The following is a 17,999-nucleotide window of genomic DNA, read 5'->3' on the forward strand; positions in this document are numbered from 1 at the left end:
AAGTGGTGTGCCCATAAACGGGGACAGTCCGGTCCAAAATGGCAGAACCAGAAGTGCTGATTGGTCAGTGTGTGGGCCTGTTTATTGGCTGTTCACAGACTAATGTTAGGAGTATCTTTTTATAATGATTAGGCTGTAGCAGCAGGTAGCACTATGCAGGCAATAGTAAGATGCTCTGGGTGCACAGAGCAGTGCATGCTGAGCCAGGTTCACGATACAGAAGAGGAGGATCATCATGTCCAATTGTGGCAGGCAGTGCAGCTGAAATTTGAAAACAAATCAACTGTCACCAGGCCGGCTGTGGGTGCCGCGTGCACACCTTTCCTAAGATCGCCGCTTCACAGCTCTAGCGTGCACCCGGTAATGCAGAAGACTCAAGTTACTGGCGATTGCCAAAGTATAATTTAAGCTTTTTGGGGTGCGCATCTAACTAAATAAGCACCCAATAATTTAATGATTTAGTTTGCATAGGTCTCAAAGACAGACAGGCCTATTTACTGCTTAGAGGATAGGATACTCTTGCAAAATCATGGAGGTTGTCCCTTCTGCCATATTATTAGTGCATTAATCTTGGTTTTCACCTCTAGTCGTAAACTCAAGGGATTCGTTCTACTTTTGCGACCTAACAGAACAAATTGTGTAATTTACACAGGTTAAGAGTTTGTCAAAGATAGATTTGATATTGTGCTTCCCAAATAATTGATCAAACAAACATGTTATTAAACAGTCCACAATGTGGATTTTATTGTCTTTGAATATTTTCAAGCAAAACAGTCTCCGAGTGCTGCATATGGTTCTTTGTAACAATTTAATCCTGAACCCAATTTTATACCTTTTGATCATTACATAAAACATCTAGAAACTTTTAAAGACATATGCTCTATTTGAACATCTGTACTAGTCATAAATAACCTCTTTTTCAAATATATACATGAAGCAGTCTTTTAAATAGATTGAACCACCAATAAATACCCCAAACAATCCAAACGAAAACAATGTGAAATTCCCACACACAAGAGGGTCCATTAAACTGTGGTGGAAAGGGCATGTTAAAATCTCTACAACATTTGGTAGCAAATATAATATAGCGATCACATGGACAGGCAGGGCTCTCACCCGCATCCACACTAGCACACTTCTCACCCAAAATGTTTTTTGTTTTTGTTTCAACCAGCAAGTTATCTACTCCATATAACAGGGTTCTCCCTCTTCACAAAAATACATGTATTGCATTTCAGCTACTCTGTCTCCACTGGGCAATTCCTGCCTAGCAGGCCTTCAACAATCGGGTTTTCCAATTCACTGGTTAGTTTTCTCTATAACCAACAAAGATGGTGTTCTTTGGATAGCTAAACTCTAGCGAGCAAGGTAATGAGGCATTTGAGTTTACCTAAAAAATAAGACCAATCCACTAAATGTAAAGTGACAATGCAACAGCACATATGACCTAGACAGTCTATTTACAGCAATTCTAAAGCTACAAGAGATGCAAAGTTGAAATGTGTGGAGCACTGAAATCCATCGTATTGTAGGTTTGGGGACAAATATTTAGGAAAAACTCTTTAAGTTGACGTGTGGTTTATGGCACAGGGACAAATTCCTAGCACCTACCTTCTTTATTTATTTTATAAACATTATAGTACTTTATCATCCAGTACGTTCCTATAAGTAAGAAACAAGTGAAAGCATTTTCAAGTCCGTAATATAAACCATTCCATAAGTCTTCAAATATGAAAACATGGCATGAATTCTGCAGGAATGTTCTCATCGCTCCCCAGCTTCGCGGATCCTGCATGCCACTGCTGTGATTAGAGCTGCTCCTTTCCCGCTGCCATCCTCTGACTGGAGAAATGAAACTTCACACTTTGGAGACAGCTCCTTCACAGTCTGGACCATCACTGTGGAAAAGCTGAGAAAAAGCAACATTGTTAGTTTTGTGGACACAGCAACATTTTGCCCATATAGCATATAACCAGACAACGAAGAGAAGCAATGTGATCACCACTAACTTTTAGTTAGTTTCACTCTACTACCCAGTTGTTGTAATCTACTTCTATTGTATAAACACACTAACAAGTTATAACATTCAAATAATAGGATAGGATTTTTCATAAAGTGTGCTCCTTGCAGCAACCTGAGCTTTTCTTCTATGCAGAATCCCAGAATTTTAAATGTGTTTTTTGGAAAGGTATGCTGCACTGTAGTCTAACTCTATTTTATGCTGGACTTGGTTTACATGTTTCGACACAAAAAACGCATACAAGATGTGAGATGTGGATGGTACCCAAGCTAGAAGGCCCTCTTCAATGAGCTGCTTGTTCTGGGCTAGTTTCTCCTCAAATAATCCTTAACTTTTACAAAGTAGAAGAATGACTAACAATACAAGACATGAATACAGTATGCACAGAGATGGAACATCTATACAGTAGCAGCAACAGTTCAGATTTGCCCAGTAGTGACTTAGTTCAGCCAATATCCTTCTTATTCTGTCAGCGAATAAAGTGCAGCGGCCTAGTCTTCCACTTGTTTGTGAATTGCAACCCTCAGCGCCAAAATGGTGGTGTGGAGCTTTCACTTACGGCACACGTGTAGGTACCCACTATCCAGATGTATGACTTTCTGTGGTCTGTCGTGTATAACTTAGTGAGGGGTAATGAAGCTGCAAGTATAGGAAATGCAGTACTCAAGTTGATCTTAAGACTAAAATATGGTGTGGCAGCTTCTGGCTGCAGGTATGCTTTTATAGATCTTTATGGCCGCTCCAAGGCAACACGGGTGCCAGAGAACAAGAAGGGTAAATTCACAGATATATAGCCTGTTCGGTGTGCAACACAGTTGACATGGAATGACAAGTGGAGAATGGAGCTCAGAGACCTTTTAATAGTACTTGTAGAATCCGTAAGGTAAGGCATCCAAATAACAGCAGATTAATTCTTTACAACAGCCATTTTGTTTTATGGTGCGTAGTTCATGTTATGTGGAGAGGAGTTGGACTAACGGCTAGGACGGTCAACCTTGAATCTGGGGAACCAGGTTTGAGTCTCGGCAATGGCGCTAAACATACAGGGATTCTGGGCAAATCACTTAATCTCCCCATGCCTAACAAAAATGAATGTGTCCTCATGTAACGCAACTGGTGCTATGTAAAGCACTCTGATACCCGATACCGGGTCAAGTTTGCGCTATATAAAACTCCGTAAAATAAAAAAAATTAAAAAAATTAAATTGTTCACTGCAGTAATTGTGAGTGCATGTGTTTGAAAATGTAAGAGGTGTGGTGCAGCGGCCAGAGCGGCTGTTTCCGAGCGCGGGGCTCATGGTTGAATCCCCGAGGCTGGCGTCATTTCAGCTCAGAGTCATGAGACTCTGGGCAATAGCTCACGTAATCTCCCCGATGGCCCCCATACCCTTGAAACCATAAAGAGGGATACGTGCTTTGCAAATATGGGTTTTTATAATATGTATTTTAGACTACTCTGGCTGTGCGGAGTATAAGAATATTTCTGGTCTGTTGTTCGATACATTCAATGCTTGAATATGAGTACATGAAATATGCATTTCTCATTGACTCACTCTAGGCTTTGGTTTTACAATGCATTTCCATGGTCCTAAATTACATCCACATTGACCAGGCTGCATGGCTGAAGTGTGATAGATCCTGAATTTAAACAAAGGCATTGTCATGCCTGGAGAACGGACGGGTGCGCAGGTCCAGTATATAAGGACTGGAAACACGGTCGAACGCGCTTAGCGTTCTAGCTCCAAGCCCTGTTTCCGTCTTTGGCTCCCATTGCCTGACTTCCGTTCGGAGACTTCCTGTTTCCTGTCCCGGAGGCGTCGTAGTCCCGTATCGTTCTTCTAGCGAGTAGAGAGAAAAGTTTCAGCGGCATTGTTGTGGGCGTTTGCGACGCCGTTGCAGTTAGTTTCACTTGTGCCTTGAGCTGCATGGTTTCCCGGTGTCACAAGATTCTCATCTCCGTGTTTCGCCGCTGCCACGAATTTCCTGCTGCACCGTGGATCCACTCACATCCCCATCACCTGAGTGAGTGTATCTGCGCCATTCCGTCGTTGCAGAATCCACTTTAACCTAGTTCCTTGGTTGGTTCCCTGTCTTGTGTTCTTTGTCTGCTCTTAGGCAGCACCCCTATCTTCCCCTTATTCTGGTTTATGTTAGTTAGTCCTTATCCTTCCCTAGGCTTGCGGGTCAAGTTTGTTGAGGGTTGAAGTAGAGTTGGAGGAGCTCGTTCTTCCGCGCTGTCTCCTGGTAGTTTACTGCTAGCATGGTTCTGTCGCCCCTTGGGCAAAAGGGATATCTAGCGTGAACCACCGTGCCACAAACTCTTCAGCGACAGAAGAAAACGGTAACAGCGCTGTGTGCTGCTTTATTTTGTTCTCATTTGGACGGTAAAGAGGGGGACGTAATTTGTGATGTTTCTATCCTAGGATTACAAACCACTGTCGTAATGCAACACTAGCCACACAACAACTCCACCCTTCTTAGGAGAACCTTTCCAAAGAACATGTGAGTTTAGCGGAGTGGGAAGAGGGACAATACATACATTTAAGAAGAATTAGTAATAATCCTCTGCTGCTTGTGATATAGAATGTTCCAGAGTGAAGCCATCTATTAATCCTGGTCGACATTCGAAGTGCCTAAACTTTGCGGAGTGTTGCCCCATCCTGTTCCACATCAGAAGTACCTGTGCTTTGGTAGGCAAGAATACAGAATGTATTTCCTGTAGATATGAGGGGGCTGTATGTTGTTCATGGTTAACCCACTCTTTATGTTACAACGGAGTGTTGCCATCTCTCGAAGTCCTCTTCAACCATCCATAAACCGGACCCCCTTCTTCCCTTGTTTTGTTTCCCTGTTTTCCCCTGTTGAGTCATCCGACACTCTAGTGTTTGATAGGGTCGGAGAACCACAGGGGAAGATTGAGGCATACTCTACTGGTTCCTGACGCTCCTGCAGAAAGACCTCAGATTCCTTACAGGCATTGTGTGCAAGGACTTTGAACTATCAGTGCTGGAGAAGACTTGGTAACTGTGAGAGAGCCATGTCGAAACAAGCGACAATGGATTAGCTACCACCTAGAGATAATGTTAGTTGATTTCTAAGGGGTCACAATGCAGAAAATAGATTTCTCTTCAGTAGAAGAAATAATTTGAATGCTAGTTTGTGGAAGAAATTAAAATACCTTCACTGAAGAATTAACTTGTGCAGTAAGCAGGGCAGAATAACAAGGGTCAAGTTCAAAGAATCTAGGCAAAGCAGATACCAGTTGACATCGAGTGTGGCTTGGGCAGTTGAGCTAACCAGCTGCTGAAATAGTTCTAAATCTCTGAATTCTCTAATGAATATATTTGCTTTGTAATAAACTTGAAAGCAGAAATTAATTTCATAATATATTATTACCAGAAGCTGAACAGAATATGTTCTTTCTAGTTTTCTAGAACTAACCCAAAGCAAGGCAAGTCATAAAGTGCACCAAATGTGTTTTACACCATTTTTTGTTATAAAGGATCTTAGGCTTCTTTTATTTACAATGGACAATTTATTAAAACCACAGTAGCAGCTGAAAAAAATACAACATTACATTAATTTATTGGTGCTATTTTAGACATCATGTGCCACTGGCAGGCCAGCGCGGAGTGCCCCAGAGAGAAGGGAGGCAAGTATAAGAGAAAGATAATGAAAATAGAAGATTGCAAATTTATGAACAGGATACATTCACAGTACACAGATAAGTAAAATCCATTTCCGGTTATGAAGAGGGAGAGTAAAGATTAATCAGAGAACTCCCACCTTAATAGCCAGCGCAGTAACCTGAATTTACCACAGCCGGCGAAGCACAGAATGATGCATTGTCTAGGGTTTGGTTGCACGTTGCTAATTGCATAGTCATCCAATCAGGATGTAGGTTTAGAGAAAATGTGAAGGGACAGGAAAGTCTACAGTTCCCATCTGAATTTGAAATGACTGTTATTGTCTAAGGGCTAGGTTCTAGTTGTTTAAGGCTTTCGTATCATGTATCTGCAGGGTTTCTTCAAGTGAGCTAAAGAATGATGATGGATTTAACCCAGATCTGTGACTGGGGGTGTGTTTGAAAAGTTTCAGCGCTCCACCCATCATCTCCTTTGGTTTGCTTTGTTCGCCCTAAGTTGGCAGGGTATGCCCAGTTGTGATTCCTTTGCTCACTTTGCCACTGGATTCAAGCTAGCCTGGCTGATGGGGGTGTTACCCTGAAACTGGTCCCAGGATGATGGTTTCCGGTCCAGGGAAGACCTGGCTTGGCAGTTCAGGCCAGACTGTTCCCATAAGACACAGGGTCAAGACTAATTTGCATATAGCTGGGTCTGAACTGGGGTGGCGAAGTGAGGTAAAGAAGGACGATGGATTCAACCCAGATCTGTGACTGGGGTGAGTGTCTGAATGAGTGGCGCTCCATCCATCATCTCCTTGGGTTTGCTTTCGTCAAGAACACCCATTGTATTGAAAGATGCAGCATTTATCCTGGTATTAGATTTCAAATTGTGGGATGGTTCACAGTTGCAAAAGGAACCATCCCGCCTAAGACCAATTTGCTCTCTATGCGCTGTGTTATTGGGAGCAGATGTAAGCATGGGCAGAAGTGGTGAGTTCAATCTTTTTTTATGCTTAGAACTAGTGTGTTTTTGCTAGGTTTTGCATCAGCTAAAGTTAATGTAAAGTCTTACTGTGGAGACCTACGTATGTGCATTATCATCAGCTCGTGGATGAGGTCAAGTTTATGATGCAAGCTTTGCGAAGCATAAGAAGGTAGATGTGTGCACTCTGCTTCTCCACAATTACATGTGGAGTGCACAAGAGAATAGGTTCAAAGAAGACTCCAAGGATTTTACTTTGAGAGCTGCAGTAAATGGGTGATCACAGAGAGCCACTGGAAATGTAACTACCTTGGGTTTAGTCTGCACAAGAATACAATTTCAGTTTTTGAGCCATTGAGGCAGACATTGCTTTCTTTCATCCATTCCTACACAAGAGTAAGGTAAGAAAGTATTGCTGCTACTACTGTCTTCAACAAGGTAGATCATAATCTGTATCACCAGCATAGGTGTAATATGGTATTTTGTAATGGCCTACATATTCAGCATCAGCCTCCAAGCGTGCATTAAAAAGCCAAAGAGCATGTGATGATCCTTGGGGGAAGTCACACACTATTCCTTGCAGTGAATGAGACTGGCCCAGTCTTACTTACTGCAGTGAAGTAGGGTGTCATGATTAACAGTACCATGGAGGCGTGGATTGGCCGGGGATGGTGGCGGACGCGTGAGCAGAGAGCTCCGCATCAGCCTCATAATTCTCCTGTTCATCTGGACGTCCTGGGCTGAGTAGCGAGCCATCGCTGACCCCCTGTGGGTTGTGTATGTGCAGAGAGTACCTGGAGCACTGCAACTTTGGGCCCACAGCGTAAATTGGAGGTGAAAGAGAAACTGCCCGGTCAGAGCGCAGAGGCTCAAAATGGCGGCTGAGGCGGCCGATACCCACGCAGTGTGCTGAGCTCCGGTCTTGAGCGGAGAAAGACCTTGAGCTGCTGCGCTGCGATTGCCCTGCTCTACACAACAGCCCCCTGCTGCAACTAGCTGCCAGGACGAATAATTAGTGGACCTGCAGCAGGAGGGGACATTATGGCAGCTCGTACAGCTGTAATCTGACTCGCTGGGCTGTAAGCGGTGGAGACTCCGGACGGTGAAGTTCTCCCGGGACGCACTCAGGGGCGACCGCAGGCACTGGACTGGCGCCCAGCAGCTGCAGTGCTGATGGAAACACTGCAGACCCCTGGATATACGAGGCCGACCAGAGGGCTCAGACTTGCGTGTGATCCGAGCCGACCGGCCCCGAGAGAGAGAACGAACAAGAGGTACGCGGGCGCCTGGTGGTGCGGGACTGATTACTGAGTGGCGCAGCAGCCCCCTGGTCTCTGCTCGGCCTGCGGCGGAGATCTTTCACCCACACTGAATGGGACGGCATCCAGACCTGCCCCTGAGGGATCCCAAACGGCGCAGCCGGGAAGATACTGCGGACCTGGAAGCACTGTGCCTGGTAAAACGATCCAGGATATATCGGGGAAGGATCAGACTATTGCCCAAGAGCGGGCTTTGGGCAGCTGGAGCGTGTGGGCGCGACAGACTCTGCTGTGGAGGAGATCAGGCGTGAATACTGAACCACCGAGCAGACCCCTCTTGAAGGAAGCCCAGGGAGGGCTGTGGACTCGGTTTGGCATCGAGAGCAGAAGGAGATGGAGTGCCTAGTGGCGGAGGACAAGATGGTGGCAGCGGTGCGTACAGCAGCATAGACTGACCCTATTGTGAACTAGAGTATGTAAAAGTCGATTGCCCGCTGATAATGCAACGCACAGGGGCCCACACTCAGTGGGGGGTTGAGGCGCACTGAGGCCTGTGGTGACAGTAGCATCTGGGAGGTGACGGTGAGCAGGCCTGGGACAGGGCAGCTAGCATTTCCCTGCAGCCCTGAAGCTAGGGGAAAGGGACATGACAGAAGACTTAGAGCAGTGCGCCCAGACCTCGGGCGGACCTGGTAAGACAGTGAGCGCTGCTGACCCGGAGGTGCATATTACAGGAGCCGGGGCCCCTCCACACAGCTGATTGGCCTAGACACACGTTGCAGTGCACCTGCTACCTCTTGACGGGGTGAGTATCAGTGAGTGGAGTGGGCCTAAGACGACATGGGCAAACCCAGGGGTCGCCAGGCAGGTGGCCCCCAGGAGGAGGATGCCTAGGACCAACCGCGAACTGCACAAGAAAGCCCGATGCAGGAGCAGCTACAGCAAATACTGGAGGCCATAGCGGACACCAAGTCGACCTTCTACCAGGACATTAGCACAGTGGCTGTAGCGCTTGGGCTACTTGGGGATGAACTCAAAAAGCTCTCTGAGAAAGTTAAGAAAAATGACGCTAGTCTGGCAGAGCTGGTGCCAGCACAGAAAGACGTGATGCAGCAAATAAGGGCCCTGACGGACAGAGTAGGTGTCCTGGTGCGCAGAGCCAACAGACGAGGTACAGAAGAGGTGGACCTCCTACGTGGCAGTCAAGAAAGCACTGCTGGATGAGGGTATTCAGTACTCCCTGATGTTCCCGGCCCGATTGCGTATTATCCTGGACGGGGCCATGCACTACATTGACTCTCCTAAGGATGCATGGGACTGGTTGGAGACATACAGAGCTGCGAGAAGGGAACCCTAGGGAAGTACAGGAACGAGTCACGAATCAGCCAGCATGACCGGGCCGTCGCCTCCGTAACCAGACCCAGAAGAAACCCACGCTCTCCCAGCTGCCGGTGGTGACTCCACAGACGGCAGATGGCATTATCTGAATATGGGTGGTTAACTAGAGTGATTAAGGGGTCTGGATGAGCAATAGTGCTTCCGAGCCAGGCGAATGCCCAGGACTGTCCTATCTATGGTGGGGCTGATGGACAAAAGTCAACAAGTTCCCACGTCAGCTGTGGTCCCCAGCACCTCTGTAGTTGACAGAGGACTCAGTGTGGTTTTTGTTTAGTTAATCAAGTTTGGATGGGTACTAGTTTAACAGTAGCTGTCCTGGGGAGGGGGAGTTGGGGATACATGTTAGTTAAGGTGGTGGTTAGAGCCAGGCATGTCACTAGGGCAGTTTACATTACAGATTTACAGATACTGCTGGGACGGGTACCACCAATGACCTGAAGTGTATATCATGGAATGTACGGGGTATGCACTCTATGTGTATCGTCGCCATAAAATACACGCATATTTAGCCCGCAGGGGTGTGCACGTGGCACTGCTGCAGGAAACTCATTTGCAGGCACAGGAAGGGGCAGCGTTGCTAGTGAGGCCAGGTGTTCTATACCACCTATTCTGCATTTGCCAGGGGGACACTGATCTGGGTGCGGGCCATGGTGCCCTTTCAGTGTAGGGAAAAACTCATAGACCCAGAGGGGCGGTATGTTGTAATACTTTGGAAACTAGACAGGCGTAACATAACCTTGGGGAGCATATATGCTCCCAACACGGAGCAACCAACCTTTCTGTCGCAACAGTCTGGGAAGCTAGAGCCTTATATCACTGGGTCAGTATTGTTGGGTGGGGACTTTAACTGTATATCGGCTGTGATCATGGATCGCTCATATCCCCCACTTCCTAACGCACCTATTCATAAGATTGCGGAGCCGCGGAGAAATTGTCTGGACCGTTGGGGATTAGTGGACACCTGGAGGGCTCAACATCCGGGAGAACGGGTCTACTCCTTTTTCTCTGCGATGCACGACCTCCATGTGCGCTTAGGTGGGTTTATGCTCTCCGTACGTACATGCAGGAGTGCAAGGCAGCAAGTACCTCGCTAGGACATTGTCAGATCACAACCCCATTTTGCTCCGGCTGCAATAGACGAGTGTGAGAGCTGGATTCCGACATGGCGACCGCGCCCGGAGGCGCTGGAGGACCCGGTGTTTCGCAACACGGTGGGCACTTCCATAACCCAATACTTTGGGGACAATGAAGGTACAGCTTAGACACCCTTGGTGGAATGGGATGCCTTTAAAACGGTGATTCAGGGATGTCGTATTGCTAAGATGGTGGGTGTCTGTAGGGTGATACTAGTGGAGGTGGGAGTGGCGGAACAGCGCCTTCGGGATGTGGAGAGAGACCGCCCTGGAAGGCCAGATACACAGAGTACTAGAAGAGGCACGGGAGGTGGTGGCGGCACAGGTGGAACGACTGCGATGCCTCGATCATAAAGCTTATATGACACACACACACACGTAGAGGGAGATAAATCCGGCGCCCTATTGGCCTGGCTGGCTAACCCGTCCCGCAGAGAATCGATGATACTGGAAATTAGGGATCCTCGGGCGGGTGCTTGTTACACACAAGATGGTATAAACAAATTGTTTTACAATTACTACGCGGACCTGTATAAGAGCAAGACGTTCCAGACGGAGAGAGATCTACATGGGTTTACACAAGAGCTCCAACTGCCAGGGCTGGGGAAAGACCAGGCGGAATTACTAGTCAGAGATATGGAGATTGGGGAAGTGAGGTCGGCTAATAAACATATGGCCCGGAATAAAATGCCATGGACAGACGGCCTACCAATAGAATTCTATATCACCTACACTGAGCAGCTGGCGCAGCGTTTGGTAGCGCTCTACAATGCTGCGAAGGAATTAGGCCAGCTTCCAGTATCAACGAGTGAGGCAGTTATCATCCCTCTCCTTAAACCTGGTAAACCAGCATGGGACAGAAAGGCATACCGTCCGCTGTCCATGCTCAACACGGATTACAAAATCCTGAGTCGTATATTGGCCACTCGTTTACTCCCTTTCATATCATCCATAATACACCAAGATCAGGCTGGATTTATACCCGCCCGGAATACGGCCCTGAATATTCGGAGGTTACTGCAGATTCTAGAAGCAGACTCCTATCAGAAAGATGCAGCCGCAGTGTTTGGTGTCGATATAGAAATGGCTTTTGACAGCCTAGAATGGCCTCATCTATTCCATGCTATGGCTAAATTCGGGCTGGGGGACACATTTATCGAGTGGACGGCCTTGCTATATAACTGCTCCATGGCACGAGTTAAGAGGGTATGATCTCTGAAGCATACGCTGTAGGCCGGGGTATGAGGCAGGGTTGCCCGCTCTCCCCACTCCTATTTACGCTGGCTGTGGAACCACTGGCGGCCAAAGCCCGGACGGGGCGATACTACAGCAGCATGCAGGTGTGTGGGCAGCAGCACCACATAGCCCTTTATGCCGACGACCTGCTACTGTTGCTAGAGAACACAGAACAGGCGTTGCTCGGGGCAAAGGCATTATTACACGAACTGGGGGAGGTCTCGGGACTTAAAGTGAACTGGGTAAAGTCGTGGTTGTTCCCAAACCTCAGAGGAAAGACTGGCCCGCAGGACATAGCGGGAGTGCAGTCGGAATATAGGTGTCTTCCGTACCTAGGGGTCAAGATCTATCATACGCCGACAGATATGCTGGAAGGCAATATTGGTAGGGCAGTGAGGGGCTTGGTGGGTAGTTTCACATTCTGGGCCACGCTCCCCTTGTCTATGGTGGGGTGATTGGCCTTACTCAAAATGGTGGCCCTCCCTAGATTATTATATTATTTTGGGACCCTGCCAGTATGGATCCCGGCGCGGATTTTTAAACAGATTACAACTATGGTAACGGGCTTCCTATGGGGTGGAGGCTGACGGAGGGTGGCTCTGAAGGTCTTCATACGGCTGAGATCGGAGGGGGGGATGGGCCGTCCCCGATTTTGAGATTTATTATACAGCTGCTCAGCTGCAATGGCTAACGCAGCAAGTAGCAGCATGGCTGTGGGGCACAGGAGGGAGGGGGCCCCAGCGCTGGGACTGCTTTCTCAAATAATAGTGGACCTTCCTGTACGCGCGAGTGCTCTCCAAGATCTTAAAACGGCGAGGCAGTGCTGGAGATGGAGCCTAAAACGGGCAGGCACTGCAGTGCCATACACCCCTGACATACCACTGTCCATGTGCGAGGCGCTACCCCATGGAGGCTCATGGTGAGCTTTGGCGGCCTGGAGTGAAAGGGGACTGAACACCATGGGGGATCTGTACGAGGACAGTAACCTACTGCCATATCTTGATTTACAGGAGCGTTTTGGCTTAGGAGGGGGATTTTTTGCCTCACGCGGCGCTTACAACAGCTATCCGTAACCATTGGAAGGGGGGTCTCACCGAACCGAATACCTCATTCGGTTGCCAATATTTAGTCGTTGTTGCGGGAAAGATTAAAGCGGTTACGTACTTATGGACGTATGATGCAAGACAAACTAACACCCCTGCATGACCTCAGGCGCAAATGGGAGGCAGATGTGGGGGAAGAAGATACTGGATAAGGCATGGGCAGAGGTAGTGGAGAGAGCATGGAAGGGCACTAGAAACGCATGCTTTCAACTGGTGCATTTTTACATCTTGCACAGGGACTATCTCCCCCCAGCCAAGATTAAAACCTACTTTGACACCGAATCAGATGCCTACCCGTGCAGTCTGGGAGAGGAAGCAGACTTTTTTCCACATGTTTTGGGGCTGCCCACAACTAGCTGATTATTGGGCAGAGGTGGTGGCCTTGCTGAATGCTGTAACGGACAGGGAACTTGAAATGGCATTGGGGCCAGAGCCCTTAGTATCACTACGTACCTCTGTATATCAATGAGTTTCCACTGTTTGCTTCATGCTGGGACTACATACACATTTGGAGTGATTGTTCGTCCTTCTGAAATTACAGGCCTCTCTTCACCTCCTTTTCTAGTATTATTGCACGGATTAATAGATTTGAGATGGGCGATTTGGAGAGTTGGAGAGACCATTTACATTTGGTCTTTTTTATGAGGGGGTAATTAGTTGTTCACAAGAGATCACAAGAGATCCAGAGGCACTGCAGCAAACTATTTTGAACAATCACACCATAAACTGCCAGAGTATAAAATAGGGCCTTTAAAATCAATGCTCCACTCACCTGTAGCGTCCAAGGAAAATTAACAATCAACATCTAAGCCAAAGGTACAATCATGAACCACGGTAATGAACATGCCTGCTGAGCTTTGAAGGAATCAATCATTAACTTAGTTGGGTCTGTCAAAGTGTAGCTGCCCTAGCTAAATAAAGCAGAGCATAGGAACTGCAACCCTACCCCTATTAATACCTCAATGCAAGGGCAATAAGTATGGTGACATGTCCAGTAACTCTAGCCCCATCAATCAGATACATGACCACACTGACGCTACCTTGAGCACTTCATTGGCTTTCACTGGACAGAGGTATCACGTTTCAAAGTCTTTTGCTCCATCTAAGAGCCTTTCTAGCTCAAGGGCAGCACCTGAAATCCCTCCAGGCTGCTCCATCATATGAAGATCTGTGGAAGTGCAAGGCCCTAGGTGGCTGAACTCCTTTGAAATGGACGTGAGATACAAGAGTAGCAGATTGAGACAGAATGGGCCTCTTCCTCTTCACAGCATACATACTTTGGACATACCTTGCAACTTCTAAATAGATTTTAGAAAACAAGCTGGTGGAAAAGGGTATTAAGAGGCCATTAAAAAAGTCGGAGGAGCGCTCTGACAAAGCAGGTTGTCGCAGATTATCACAGCAAACTAGGTCTAACATATGCCCATCAAACAATGTTTTATAGCCGCCCATTTCCTGCATATGCCCAGCAAACTTACTAGACCAACAACAAAGACAGCAGATGTTGGTAGCAATGCAAAAGCATCTTTGAAGCATCTTGAACAAAAAATATGATTGGAAAGCGTGAACTGCAAAGATCAGAAATTTAATGTCTCTGATTGTGATAAAAAAAACTCACTCTAACGCACAAAAAGAAATCAGACGCATGCACCGAACTGATTCATGAGAACATTTAAGAGTTTTATCCTTCCGCGGCTGACTTAATAGGATTTTTCTCATTTACTATTCCTTGGAAGAGCATGCGTTTCCTTGCTCACTCAACTGCTTGTTTCTGTATTAACTTCCCTGCGCTCCCCTTCCCTCCACCCAGCACTGCCTTTTGTTTTGCCTTTATTTTGCATTTTTTTTACTTTTATCTTTTCGTTACGTTTAATTTACACCTCATTAGATTGGTAAATGATAAATGTGCTGCTATGCCATTTTTGTTATGGGTTTTCTTTAACAAGCCATCGTAAAATTACTTGCCATACACCGATCACAGTCTAGCTCCTCAGTAAGGACTTGAATGGTTTAAATGGATGCAAAACAACCCTGGAAGGAGGAACCACAACTGCAGTAGGCTTTTATTAGCAGAGTCCTCAGAACACACATTAAATATCACTTACTGAGGATGCAGTTTGTAAAGTGTTCCATCAACACCAATGGTGATCTTAAGAAAATCCAGGCCTCTGTTTTCTCGGATTTTGTCCACAACCGCTGCCATGCCGGCACCACAAAGCTGCGCGGCACGCCGAGCTACCACCGTGCACACTTCCTTCACAATGATACTGTCATCACAGGTGCTCTCCAGACCAAGGTGCTGCAGAATAGAGCGGACCTGCAGCAATGCCAGGCAGTCACTGAAAAGAGATACAAATTAAAATTAAATGTTTAGCTTGATACCACTGTGCTACATGGTCATTTTATAACTGTTTTTAACGGTCACAAAGCTAATAGTTAATTTTTGAACATGCATGAGAAATGCAGACTATTGTAAAGTAGATTTACTGATAGAAGAAAAAAGATATGCTGTAGCTCAGTTTGTTAGGTCTGACATTGAGCCCACCGTACTATCAAGTTGCCAAAGTGTGCTGGGACCCTCTGTTATTTCCACACTTAGTTTTATCTCTGTCATGTAGGTATTACTGAAACTTCCATACATTATTAAAATAGCTTATCTGGATCAGAACCCATAACTACATATATAAAGACTAAAACAAAACATGTCTAGTGTGTCTATTTAACTGCCAGCTGTCAGACCCCAACCGGTTTACAGTCTCCCATACCACTGCTCCTCTCACGTGCATGTGTTCAGTGTCTCTGAATTCTGTGATCAATTTTGCAACACATTGGGAAGCGGCTCATTCATATATAACTAACCATTAACCTTCCTACTCTTGAGCCTGCTCCTCCAGTAGGTCTACTTTGAGTTACATTGGCAATGTGTAAAAGCAAAGCAAAGAAGGCAGAAATAATGCAGTCTACATAGATCTGCTGACATCTCCGCATAATCAGATAAAGCATACTAACTTGACAGCATAAGGACCTACAACTGGATGTAATGTCATTTGAGTGTGTGTTCAGCGTGGAAAAAAAGCATTAAGATGTTGGTTATCAATGTAAATTTCATGTTACTGTCCCCGTGCGCAGGGCAAAAGGATTTTTTGAATACGATATTACTGTTACCTACTGGAGAGATAGTATGAACTTACACTGGTCTTTCAGTGATGAAATACATTTGTTTTTTTAATCTCTAGGCTGCCCAATATGTAGTTAAATATTTTTACAGGTTTATAAAACAATTTAGACATGTTTTTATTGTACAGTATTTGGACTGTGCTCTCTATGAATTTTCTGTTGAACACAAATTACCTAATTTAAGTTGAATCCCAAGTTGCTCTAGATCATCTGTAAAATATTCTGGCATCTTCTGAGGTGTACAACCTAGTGCTTTTATCTTCTGAATAATTTGCCGATTTTAGTCACTGCAACTCTTTTCTTAGAATTTCTGTTTTAGACTGTTCAAGATCTTGGTAGCCACACCTAGACTGTTACTCTTCCCTACACACAAAGTGGCCTCCAAAAAAAAAAACTGGATGATCTATTTACTGGGAGTAGTCACAGGCGAACTAAGAAAGGACTGTTTTTTGGGGCTGATAATCCTCTATGGCATCCAATCTCCCTGATCTAAAACCTACGCTACTCTCCCAATTGCTTCAGAATATTGTTTGAAGATTTTAGTTCACTGACTAAGATTACACCAGCTCTTTTATTGGATGGCTTTTAATAATCATCTATCTTTTACGGATTACAAAGATATCTTTCCCCAAAAACATCTGACTGCACTTATGTATATAAATTATCAAAAGTTATTTAAATAGCTCATTTGCCACTTCCATTATTTCATATTTGAAATTTCTTGTGTTTGTGAAGTGCTCTGTTGCCTCAAGGTGTGTCCTGGTGCTGCAGAAATAGACTGCCTCTAATATGTAGATTGAGGTGATTGCAAAGGGGGTCTGACTAGTAATCTTGCTGGGAGATGAGCCAGGTCTTGAGTTGCTTTGAGAACCGGGATTAGTTCTCTTCCATCATTAAAGAGAAATAGGCGATGGTCTTTTCCGAGGGTGGCTAGAACAGAAAATGACCTGCCACATCTGGTAGTCATGCTATAACTCGGGACTTCCAGTGAATGGGCATTATAAGATTGGAGAATTTATTTTAGGTATGGGAATCATTTTCTGAGGTAGAGCGGCTAAGTGCCTCTGAAGGCTTTTTGTATAAGTGTCAAAGACTTAAATCAGATCCTCTCATGGACAGGTCCGAAGAGCTTGTGACTCAGCTCCTTCTATTAAGCTTTAGTACTGTCCTTGCTGCAAGGTTTTCAGTAACAAGAAGGCATTTGATAAGGCATTTTTGCAAACCCAAGCAGAGGGAATTGCCATAATCCAGTTGCAAAGTGATTAGGGTGTGTATCACTATTTTACAAGCAGTTACCGGTAAGAAGGCAAGACATTTTTTCAAGGTTCTTAGCAGAGCAAAGCAAGTTGCTGAAACATTATGATGCAACGTGAATGATAGGGGAGAGTCAGACCGTATCCCCAGGTTTGTTGCTGTGGTGGTGGGTGGAGGAGTGGGGTTACACCCACAGGGCATCCGCTTTTTGGCGAGAACGCTTTGGATTTATCAAATAGAATAATCTGAGCGTTTTTCCGCATTGCATTTTAGGTGTTTGTGATTCATACAGTTGAAAAGCTCTGTGAGACACTTCTGGAAATGGAGATCAGAACTGGGAATCTGTCGCTCTAGTGAGAGAATTTACTTGGCATCATCTGTATAGGATATAACCGTGGTTCCAAAGGATTCGATTAGGTGCCATAAAAATATTAAAGACAGTGGGGCTATGGGACAAACTCTAAGGGACCCTACATCTGAGGGGGATGGGTCCAGATGTAAAAGTTGGTCACATTACATTCGGAGTATAAATAAATAATCATTACTTTTTATAGCAAGTGGAACCTCACATTATACTGATGGCCAACAGAAACATTAAATAGCAGAGTTAGCTGAAATGTTATGTGCAAGTCAAAAAAACGTTTGTGGCCTATTCTGTAGTTGGTACAGCATTGCTATAAAGTCTTAGGGTTGTTTAATTCTTGAATTTATTTATTTTAAAAACCTGTCTGCGCTGCTGAAATACATACTGTATTCAAGGAAACTGCTGCATTATGAATTTTACAGTGTTCAATATATTGCCATACGGTATT

General features: G+C 45.6%; 1 protein-coding gene across 2 annotated transcripts in view; it reads right to left on the reverse strand.

Moving 5' to 3' along the window:
* Positions 1-716: 716 nt before the first annotated feature.
* The window catches only part of HK2 (hexokinase 2), a 148,383-nt gene continuing 131,100 nt past the window's right edge, over positions 717-17,999 (reverse strand). For both annotated transcript variants that reach the window (XM_085633421.1, XM_085633422.1), the window contains exons 17-18: positions 14,862-15,095; positions 717-1,909 (exon numbers count right to left, since the gene is read on the reverse strand). In XM_085633421.1, the coding sequence (XP_085489547.1) occupies positions 1,765-1,909; positions 14,862-15,095 (379 nt within the window). In that variant the 3' untranslated portion in view covers positions 717-1,764. The remainder of the gene's footprint in view (positions 1,910-14,861; positions 15,096-17,999) is intronic.

Source organism: Triturus cristatus, chromosome 11 (assembly GCF_964204655.1).
Source record: "Triturus cristatus chromosome 11, aTriCri1.1, whole genome shotgun sequence".
NCBI classification, from domain to species: domain Eukaryota; kingdom Metazoa; phylum Chordata; class Amphibia; order Caudata; family Salamandridae; genus Triturus; species Triturus cristatus.